Source organism: Rutidosis leptorrhynchoides, chromosome 4 (genome assembly GCF_046630445.1).
Source record: "Rutidosis leptorrhynchoides isolate AG116_Rl617_1_P2 chromosome 4, CSIRO_AGI_Rlap_v1, whole genome shotgun sequence".
Taxonomy (NCBI): Eukaryota; Viridiplantae; Streptophyta; class Magnoliopsida; order Asterales; family Asteraceae; genus Rutidosis; species Rutidosis leptorrhynchoides.
In genome coordinates, this window is record NC_092336.1 from 546126960 (window position 1) to 546139554 (window position 12595).

Here is a 12595-nt window from a genome sequence, read left to right on the forward strand (position 1 = left end):
TATGATGTTGATGTTCATGGAACAGATTGTGAAGTTGAGGTTTGTGATGCGGTTGTTGGTGGTGGTAATGGTACTGTTGGTGTTGATGATGGTGGTACTGTTGATGCTGGTGATGCTGCTGATGCTTGTAATCTTTGCACCATATTCTCCAAAGCCACTACCCAAGCGCGAAGCTCGTTGACTTCTTCTATTACACCGGGACGATTGGTGGTTCGGATGAGTGGATGAATAAGATCCAGAATTTGAGATAGTATATAATCACGACGAGATACTCTGGAGATGAGAGAGAAAATGGTATTACGAACAGGTTCGCTGGTAAGTGCTTCAAGTTCTTCGCCAAGAGGGGAATGTGGTGGATGGAAGGGATCACCTTCTTCTTGTCTCCAATAACTAAGTAGGCTACGAACCCATCTCCAATTCATCCAGAATAGGTGATGGCTGATTGGTTGATCCATTCCGGTTACACTATCTTCGGAGTTCAGGTGAATATCCATATCGGAATAGCTGTCGGAGTTTTAGGAATTTGAACTAGATATGGGATCCATCTTGTATAATTAGGGAGATGATTTTTGATATGAAATAGATTATAGAATTTAGATTGGTATTCTTCAATACATAATTTACATATGTATATATAATACCAAAATTTCATAAATCACGGAGATATTTTCGGAAGATGTCAAACAAAGTTTACATTAATAGATATACTAAGATATGAATTCGTCTGTACACTATGTATGCAATAAATGCAGGAAATATGTCTAGACTTAAGAATGATAAGCATGTAATTTCCGACAAGAAATGATAAGTAAAACTCGTTAAAAACATATACGGTCATAGTCCAGACTCACTAATGCATCCTAACAATTACCAGTTAAACACACTAATGAAAATTCTGGTTCCCTATGACCTCAAGCTCTGATACCAACTGTGATGATCCTTCCAAATCCCTTTGGACGAATACATCATTCATTGATTTCATAGTGAGGCTTTGACCTCTATATGATACGTTTTGTAAACATTGCATCCTTTTGAAAAGGCACACCATAAATGAATATATAAATCCAAGGTTTTCGACGTCTGATGATTTCTATGTATAGACAATCACCGTATATAATAGTTTACAATACTACATCCGTTGACAATGCAGTTAAAATAAGATACATGGTGATGATTTTTGTGAATGCAAAGTTTTCTTGAATAAAGCATGTATGACTCCATGCACATAGCTTGTATAACGTATAAGAAAACAGCGAAAGACTTCTAGAAACCTGAGAATAAACATGCTTAAAAGTATCAACACAAAGGTTGGTGAGTTCATAGTTTTAATGTTGCGCATAATCTGTATATAAAGGTGGATCACAAGATTTCAGTTGTTTCATTCAGAAACGTTTATCAAAATATTCTACATGATTGAGCACCCTGGTAACTAAACTTTAACGTTATAATAAGTACCCCTGTTTTAACATACATGCAACCAACATGTACAATACACGCAACAATGTGTACTAAACTCAAATAGCATACGTCTATTTTATAGTTCAGGCTAGGGTTTCTATACCTGGAACAGACGGGGATGTCAAGCCCTATGGATCCATATACAACTACTCACGCCCACCAATTCTTATAACTGGTAGTTACTAGTTACCAAAGCTAAGGGATTTTCGGTTCAAACTCGGTGTAGAATTTAGTATGTACTTGTGTCCATTGCGTTTAAAATAAATTGAATGTATTCTCAGCCCATGAAAGGACCCGTCCTAATCTATCTGGATGAATACATTACATTTGGTTACATCGCGAGGTACTTGACCTCTATATGATACATTTTACAAACATTGCATTCGTTTTAAAAGACAAATTTTTATTTACATCGAAAGTTGATGGCATGCATATTATTTCATAATATATCCAACTATAATTGACTTAACAATAATCTTGATGAACTCAACAACTCGAATGCAACGTCTTTTGAAATATGTCATGAATGACTCCAAGTAATATCTTTAAAATGAGCAAATGCACAACGAAAGATTTCTTTCATACCTGAGAATAAACATGCTTTCAAGTGTCAACCAAAAGGTTGGTGAGTTCATAGGTTTATCATAAAATAATAAAATTCATCATTTTGATAGACCACAAGATTTAAATCCTGCATGGTACGAATGGGCCCGAATCCTATACGCACCTGTAATGTACATGCGATATCTTTTAAATACAGTACACCTTTCTCGTGTACGAAATCATCTTTCATAAATCTTAGTAACCGTACACATATCTTGTGCACAAAAATAACATACACATAACATGTGTATAAAATCATTCTCTCGATACATAACATTCACTTTTCATTGCTTTCATAGTTTGGCTTGGTAACCGACCTTAACATATAATGCGCATAATAATATCCCCAAAATAGAACATCTCGTCTGTATAATAATCATATAAACTTCGAAGTACTAAACACCACGCCCACTAGCCCTTCCGTCTAGTGAACATTCTGGGTGGGGGTGTTAAACCCGGTAGCTACTTTTAGGATTCGCGTCAATTAGGCGTGCACTAATTCTCAAAATTAGTGATGTTCCCTAATTCTTAGGTTACCAAGCAATAATAATCAGGGGAAAAATATTCATATCAATTGTGGCAATTATCACGTCCACATAATTCAATGGTGGCAATTATCACGTCCACATAATTCATTCGAGGAATGTTTTGCTTGTGTCGATCTCGTCAAACATTTATAAAAGCATTTCATGTATTCGCAATTCAAAATGTATTTCAAAAGCATTTAATAAAACAGTTGTAAAAGTAGCGCATGTATTCTCAGTCCCAAAAATGTAAAGAGTAAAAGGGAATCAAATGAACTCACGCATATAATATTGTAAAACAATTATTAAAACATTGCATGTATTCTCAGCCCAAAAATGTAATGAGTAAAAGGGAGCAAATGAACTCACATATTGTATTTTGTAGTAAAAATACATATTACGACATTGAACAACTGAATAATGCAGGGTTGGCCTTGGATTCACGAACCTATATCATTTGTATATCTATATTAAAACATATACTTGAAGAGACAACTATGTATATTATTAGTAATATAAGTTTTAATATTAATAACTTAGGTGTTTCATTATATTCATTTTACTTATTTTAATAAATAAGATATTACTATAGTTTACTTTTGTGTTATTGACTATATTGTTATATGAATATCATTTGCTAGTTAAATTAATGAAAATATTATGATATGGATGATAATACTATTAGATTTAATAATAATAATGATAATGAAAATAATAATTTTGATAATAATATATAATACTTAATGATAATAATTATTATTATACGATCTTATTACTAAAGATAATTTTTATAATAATACTTTTGTTAATAATAATAATAAGTCTACAATGATACAAATACTAATATTAATGATAATAATAATAATAGTTTGTATTATTTTCATAATAACAATTATAATAATAGACCTAATCATAATCATACTTATATTGATATTAATAATACTAATAATTATAAATAATATTTAATGATTTTTCATAATAGCAAAATGATAATAATAATAATAATAATAATCATAATGTTACTAATACCTAATAATAATAGTAATTGATAATTACATACTTTTATTAATAACATTAATAAAAATAATAATTTTATTATTTATATTATTAACAATAACAATAATAATCATAACACTAGTAACAATAATAATAATATTTAGTAGTAATTATCATACTAATAATAATAAGTATTAATTAATAATAATACTAACAACAATAATAATCACATTAATAATAATAATAATAATAATAATAATAATAATAATAATAATAATAATAATAATAATAATAATAATAATAATAATAATAATAATAATTACAAAACTAAGAATAATTATAATACTTACATTAATAATAATAATCTTGATCATAATAATAATAATGACAATAGTACTAATAATAATAATAATAATAATAATAATAATAGTAAATGATAATAAATGATGATAGATAAATATATAGATAACTACCTCAAGGAAATGGCTAACAAAAAAAATGCTTCAGTTCAGCCTCGAACTCACGACCCCTTGCTCACTCAACAAACGTCCCAACCATTCCTCCAACTCAGTTTTCTTGTTTGAATACACTACCGAAATATATATAAACTGCTTTATTCTGTTTTAGTTTCATCTTCACCTTCTTCATGAAATTAATCGACCACCGATCAAAATATTCATACTAATGACTTATTTACTGGATTGGGGTAATAATATAGAAAGAGATACATTCACTTGGTGAATTAAAAAAAAATATATAACCCACAGCAACAGTAGTTGTTACGCAGAAAAGAAAAAAATAATAATAAATAAACTCAAGTTTTGATTTTAAATTCTAAATAGTTTTAGCTTGTACTCACAACATGATATATGCTCTAAATCATTCCTATAATCTTTAGGAATCGTCAATTTAACTGAAGACACCAATACATTTATGAATTTCTCGATGAACAAAAACGTTGACCTTTTAAATATAAAGTTTGACTCAGGAAATTCGATTTCAATACAATGAACTGGAATCTCAAATTTTGCAGATATATTCACTAGAGGATTCCTAACCTAACCTCATTTATAGATTTTAAAAATTTATACAAAATCGAGTAATTGCATAATCGCCTGTCAAACAGAGGTGTCGAGCTGTATGAAAAAAAAAATCGCTTTTACCAAAAATATTCAAACACAGGAAGTTGTAGTTATGTATTGAAGGTGGAGAAGTTGAAAATAAATTGCTATCAAGGTGTATATAATCGACTGATTCATGGATTTGCAAAAAGATCGACCTATTTACTATAGCAGGTAGAAAACAAAAAATAAATAAATAAATAAATAAAAATATAAAGTTTGATATATAGCTCTAACTGATTTTGTCATGTTTATCTGATTTGATTCGATTTGGAATTCATTTAGGAGACAGAAACAAGGATTCAGTAAGGTTCGATGTTTACATATAACAAACCGTACGAACTTCTTGATTTTTTATATAGTTTATATATTTAATAAATATATTAGTAGTAATAATAATTGTATTAATAATAATAATAAATAATAATGATACTAATAATAATAAGATGATAATATTAATATTATTAATGTTAATAAGATGTATTGTTTCCTAATAATTTTACATTAATACTAATAATAGTAATAAAATTGATAATAATAATAATAATATCACTAATACTAATAAATAATAATTATTATAATAATAATTAATAATATAATAATGATCATAATATTAATAATAAAATTAATAATTTCCAATGATAATACTTGATAATACAAGTAATAACAAGTTTCATGTTTCCTTTTTCATATCCATAAAATACATATTATAATAATATTAATAATACAAATAATAATATTACAATTAATATTATTATAATAATGAGGGTAATAGTAATATTGATATAAATATATCACTATATCTAAACTTGAAGTCTTATTTAATTTATTAATATTATATATGTCATTTAATATTTATACATTTTATATATATTATGATATACATACAACATTAATTTTGTACAGAATCGTATATATATAGATATTCGTTTTAATAGCAATTTAATTATTTTTGCAAGCTGTTTTTCATAATTAACTCAAATGATTAAATTGTATTTTTATTATTTCAATTTAATATATTTACTTATTTTTATACTTATATATATATATATATATATATATATATACATATATATATATACATATTTATTTACACACAAATGTTCGTGAATCGTCGGGAAAGGTCAAAGAGTAGTTGAATATGTAGAATCAGTTCAAAGTTTTTAGACTCAACATTATAGACTTTGCTTATCGTGTCGAAATTATATTAAGATCAAGTTTAAATTTGGTCGGAAATTTCCGGGTCGTCACAGCACATAAGGTCATTCACCAAAAAGTGATCGAAACTCGGAATGCAAAATTAACCGTAGATCTCAACCTAGAGAACATATGTTCGTCAATACATGTCTGATAAGCTAGGTTGGGTCATAGTGTATCACAATCTTAATGCTCGAGACCGACATGCAAAAGTTAACAAAGGTCATCTCAAAAGTCAACCTGACCCAATATGATCTTTAAATCTATACATGTTTATTAACATAGTATAAGTCTTGATAATTAAACGAATTTACAGTTTATCAAACTCAAAATATTATTTATTTTAGGAGCTATATTGTATTTGAATTATCATGGCAATCGAAAATATTTTATTATTTCACATAGTTTTCCAATACTTGCAAAATCATATTATAGTGTTTATAAAGCTTTAAAACATGATAAGACAATCAACTTTGATAACTGTTCAATAAAACGAGACGTGCCTTATATAGAAATTCATTTACTCGATTAGTAATATCTAAAAATATAATTTATCAATCTCATAGACAAGTTGTTTAAATATTAATTTACAGTTTCAAACACAATTTCAATTAACGTCAAACATAATTCAGTTGACCATATCTTTTAATCTATTCATCGAAATCACGCGATTTCTAAATGAAAAGTTAATAATTTTTCGCCAGCTTTTCAAAAACATGCATATCATATACTTTATATCAGTAGCATATGTATCAAATTCGTGATTCATCATAAGCTATCTAACGACAAAATTAAACATACAAGCATGCATAATCATATATACTCGAGCACTAAACATGAATACACTATTAATATATAAAAGATAAGATATGAATGCTCATGTATCAATATTGTGATTCAATATTGTAGGAAGGTACGTAGACGCAACGAAGATGATAAACGCTAGGTTGACCTTTGACTCATGATCAAAACCCCCGAGCAATACCCATAACCTCCTTAGCTATAACCCGTAATTTCCTTAGCTCTAACCCGTTTGAAAACCCGTTTTGAAATTACCCGAACAGCACTCCGTCGTAGTATTTTATGTATAAATAATAATATTACTACTAACAACAATGATTAATAATAATAATATTAATCTCATTAATAATAATAATATTAATAATAATTATTATTTTTATTTATATATAGAGAGAGATCAGAGATAGATAGAAGAGCAAGTGATAAACTGGAACGAAATCGGACGAACTTATAGACGTTTTTCTATGATTGATCATAATTTAAATAATATAATAATATAATATAATAATATAATATATATATAAAACGTGTTAAGATAGTGAAAAACAGTAAATCCGCCTCAATTATTTAAACATTACGCGTTTCGCGTAAAGTTTACAAATTATGCGTAATGTTTTGAAACATTACGTGTTTCGCGTAGATGGGTACGCGATCCGCATATGGTGTCTTCACGAAAGTTGTAAATTTTTGAGTTACAGTCGTTTGGACACCGGAATCACCCTTTTTCGAGTCAGTATGATTTAGGTATGATTTTTCTTGTGCAAGTGCGCAAGTTTAGTGATTTCCATCATTTTAACTTGAAATCTTGAGATGAAATGTTGTAGTCTTTTGGTGCTCATTAGAAATCTTTATTTTATCATATTTTTTATTTTTATATCATTGAAAATCCATAAAAACATTTTAACAATCAAATTCTATTATATCGAAAAACGTGTCCGTACTAAATCGAATAACTATAGTTCTCTAAAACTAATTACATTCACATCTTTTTATCGAAACGTTGTAATAATAAAAATCTATTATTTCGAAGAACGCTTTCATATATTTGAACTAAATCGAATAAATATAATTTAGTTTTCCAGAATTAGTTATATTCAAAATCATTCTTTAAAAGGTTTCATCTATATCGTAAAACGTTTTCAATATTAAGAAAACTAAATAATTAACTTATCAAGAGACACGAGACAATTATTGTAAAGCATGCATTGAAAATTAAGCAGGAATCTCTACTAACTTTTGTCCAGTTACCGTTAATTGATACTTTTGTTCTTACTTGTAAATCACTTTACCATTTTTCCGAATATTGTTAAAATGAAAAGATTTCTCAAATCAATGTGGACCTCTGAACAGAGATTCGTAATCATATCACAATGTTTCTGATAATTCAATCATTTGATATTATCTTCTGATTCCATCGATAAACATAGTGAAGCAAATACGTTCATGCAAAGTATTATACGTTTAATACTTTGTTAACATTCTCAAGTTATAATATATATATATATATATATATATATATATATATATATATATATATATATATATATATATATATATATATAATGGTTCGTGAATCGTCGAAAGTTGGTCGAGACTAAATGAATGTATGAACACAGTTTAAAATTCTTGGGATTTAACTTAACAAACTTTGTTTATCGTGTCGGAATAATATAAAGATAAAGTTTAAATTCGGTCGAAAATTTCCGGGTTGTCATAGAGTAACATAATAAATTAATTTATAAATTTAAAGTTGAATTTCCAAATTTAAAAAAACATACTCCGTAAAAAAAAATTATTGACATTTAATTGATATTTATAAAAAAAGACAATAATTTTCGGATAAAAAAATAGAAAGGAAGACAATTTTGTTGAGACAGATGAAGTATGAAGTTTTTAACAAAACAAAAAAAAAGGTATACTCATTTCAAATATTTGATGTTCATGAACCAAATCTTCATCTTAACTAATTAGGTAATGCCTAAGGATTAAAAATAATTATGATTATTGTCGTAAGATCACCTTGTTATTTTTGAATTACGTATTACTCCGTATTATGTTACACTTTAACTCGATTAACATGCATGATTGTATTTAGAGATTAATGTAATAGATGATTAGAATAGACCGACTATATCACGGTGTCTATTGTGAGTATCGGCTTATTGGACATATTAAACTTATGCAGTTTAGTGTTTAGGGTTTATTGGCCATTAGAGTTACGGGTTTATCAACAACAACAACAACAAAATCTAATACCACATGAGTGGTGTATGGGGGAGGTGAGATGTAGACAATCCTTCCCCTATCCGAGAATAAAAATAAGTCATTTTTTCACCCAGAGTGAAACACTCTCAAAAGTAGAGGAAGTCATCCATCTCTCTATTCGACGGATAAAGAGATTGCTTCCGAGTTTCGGGTTTATCAAATTTTCTATAAAACCCTAAATTAAGAGTATTAGTAGTTAGATTTGGTACATTTGATATTAATTTTTATTCCAGTAAAATTAATTATTTTAATAAATAAAACCTACATATACAAGGAGGGCATTAACCCAACATTAACAAACATTCAAAATATAAAGGCTCTAGTCATCAACTAATACAATTATTTCCACTCCACATTCCAAATTTTCTTTCTTTCTTTAACTGCATGTGAATGTTTGACTTTAAGAGTCAATAATTTAACCCTTATATAACCTTGCATAATCTCAGTTAATTCTTGCACATTTCTCTTCTTCCCACTGAATTATCTCATGTTTCTTTCCCACCACATATAATACACAGAAGCAGATATAACCAACCTCGTAATAACACTCCAAATCTGATTTTTAATACGGATAATTTGACATCAAACCAATAATATCCCGAAGCTTATTATTCACAGATATTTCTTTATACCCTAAAAAAATCAGATTTAACATTTATGTTTTTAAAAGTAAATTAAGATATATTTCATATTATATTATTCAATTGAGTATATATTATATTATTTAGTTGAGTATATATGTATTTTTTAAAATTTAACGGAGTTATAAGATGTTTTTCCAATATAAATATAAATATAAGAATTTATTTAAAAATAGCTAAAGTTTATCTTTAAAAAGTATAGTCATGCTTAAAATGTTTGGTATATGATCCTCACACGCCATTATTTAATCCATGTACATCTAGCTATCAAATATACCCTTAATTATACTTAGAATAATAATATAAGTTTAACTAACTAAATTAATTCAGGAGTATAATTGCGAGTTTATGAGATAAAAGTGTACATGAATCAAAAAGTGATGTGTAAAAATCACCTTCCAAAATATTTGGACATTAATGTTAATCACCCATCAACTACTCTTAACCAACTCAAAGAACATGATAATTTGGAATGAGACTTGGATTGGTAACGAGAAACTAAAGCACAAATTCAAGAGATTGTCAAGACTTGAAACGAAAATAGAAGCTTCAATTAGTGAAAGACTCTCATGGGATGGTATAAAGTGTGAAGGTACTTGGTCGTGGCTAAGAGCACCAAGAGGTAGAGCGAGTGATGAACTACGACTTTTGAAGACCTTGATCTCGGACGTGAAGTTCAATCCTCAAACACGGGACTCGTGGAAATGGAAAGCGGGTGGTAACGAGATTTTTACAACAAAAGCACTAACAACCCTTATTAACTCAAGAGTTCTAACTCCAAGTAACTCTCCTTGTGAAACCTTGTGTAACAAAATGGTCCCAAAAAAACTTGAAGTATTTGTATGGAGAGTGAGGAAAAAGCGCATGTCGGTGTTAGTGGAACTTGACAAAAGAGGTATTGATCTACATTCGGTCCGATGTCCTTTATGCGATGATGCCATTGAAACGGTTGATCATTCTCTTATTTTGTGCAAGTATGCTTTCCATGTGTGGTGCAAAGATTTCGATTGGTGGGTCGCGGGAGAATAACCTTTGTTAATCTTGAAGATCTTTTCCTTGACTCGAGGCAATCGACTACATGTGTGGGAAAATCTATTTGTCAAGCTTTGGTTTGGACCACTAGTTATCTAATTTTGAAAACCGAAACCAAAAGGTTTTTTCAAATAAATGTTGGAATATACTGATGGCGCTAAATGAGATACAAATTAAAAGCTTCGAGTGGGTCGCGAGAATGTGTAAATCAAAAGCGATCGATTGGCATTCATGGCTCCATAATCCTCTAATGTTTATTACCTAAATTTACCTTGTATCTGTGATTTTCTCATTGTGTGTACTGATCAAAGATATTGATCATTGTGTGATTTGTATGTACCGTTAAAACCCGAGTCCCACATGTGATGTGGATATACTGTAAATATTGTTGAAAGTAATAAAAATAAGTAAATGCCTTTCAAAAAAAATAAAAAAAAAAATACAAGATAATTATGATTTAACTTAGAAAAAATTACGCCATTGGTACCTGTGATTTGTTCACTTTTGCATCATAACACCTAAACTTTAAATTTTGCGTCGTTAGTACATGTGGTTTCATTAACTTACCTAGTTAGTACCCCCTTTAACGGTCGTTTATTTTTAGAGTTAACCCCTCAAATATGCCACGCATGTGAGGGTAATTTCGTCTCTTTATTTAATTTTCTTCCATATAAAAATGGATCAACAACTCCAAATAAATGAGTAAAGCTTACAGCACCCAAACCATATGAATCTCCATTATCGCCCTCAAAATTTTGTAATCAATTGGTACTAATTATATCTAAATATACAATCATCACCGTCGTCATCAATACCAATACTTAATTGCCGGCCATCATCTCCCTCTTTCAGTTCTCAACATAACTTTGCCGATCGTAAGATCATCAACATCAATTTTGAATTCTCACTGTAACTGGTATGTATGAGGTGTATAATTTTGTTTATGTTCTCTTTAATATCAGTTTTATAGGTTAAATTTGAATTGCACTTTGTCTTCGAGTTTAGCAAGCGAACCGGTGAAGTTTAAATTCATCCGATCGCTGTCGTGGATTGACTTCAATGAAGTGAGCTTGAATTTTCGATTTTCTGAATTGTGAGGTTTATGTTTGAGGTTTTAAAGTTGATTAATGAATTTTCGGGGTTTAGGTTGAATGAGTTGTGGTTAATTGTCGGAGTTTTGAATTGGAAGGACTGAAGAGGTTTTTTTCCAGATGTCGAATTCGAAGTTAGTTTATGATGGATGAATGGTGAGGTATGAGAGGAGGAAGATTGGGAGATCGTTTATACATGTGAGGTATTTCGTACTTGAAACACGTTTACTAGCTGTGTTTTTGAATTTTACTTTGTATTAACTCGTGATTATCTCTGTTACTTGTGGTACTACATGTGTTTTTTATAACAGAAACACTGAATTCTAGTTGAAAGCAGGGTGACAAGAGCAAATATTGTGAATATGAGGCTTATTTTTTTTGACATTGTAATGATTACTAGTTTATGTATGTATACTTTGTTTTTCATTAGGTTCCAATCAAAACTTTGGTTATCGATGGCAACTATCGAGGTTAAAAAACCCAGCATGGATACGTGAGTCTTTAATCAGAGTTTACAATTGAAGAAGACTAGAGTTTCAATCGAAGAAGAAGAGAAAACAAACGTTTTTTCAATCTAACATGCTTCTGTATCGTACTTATGCAGTTTTATGGATTAAAATTGTGAAACGGACGAATATACCCTCACATGCGTGGCACATGTGAGGGATTATCTGTTAAACAGTGATGACAGTTTGGAGTGGGTATGAATCACGTAAGTTACACAAAACACATGTACTAACCATGCAAAAAAAAAAAAAAAAAAAATTAGTTTAGGTGTTATGATGCAAAAGTGAACAAACAGCATGTAGCAACGACGTAATTTTTTCTTTAATTTAGTTGAAATTTTTTTAATATAAATATAAATA

General features: G+C 29.0%; 1 protein-coding gene across 1 annotated transcript; it reads left to right on the top strand.

The window, feature by feature from the left end:
* The first annotated feature begins 10065 nt into the window (after nucleotides 1-10065).
* On the top strand, nucleotides 10066-10635 carry LOC139842668 (uncharacterized). The gene has a single exon (XM_071832786.1). The coding sequence runs from the start codon at nucleotides 10066-10068 to the stop codon at nucleotides 10633-10635; it is 570 nt and encodes a 189-aa protein (XP_071688887.1).
* The last annotated feature ends 1960 nt before the right edge of the window (nucleotides 10636-12595 follow it).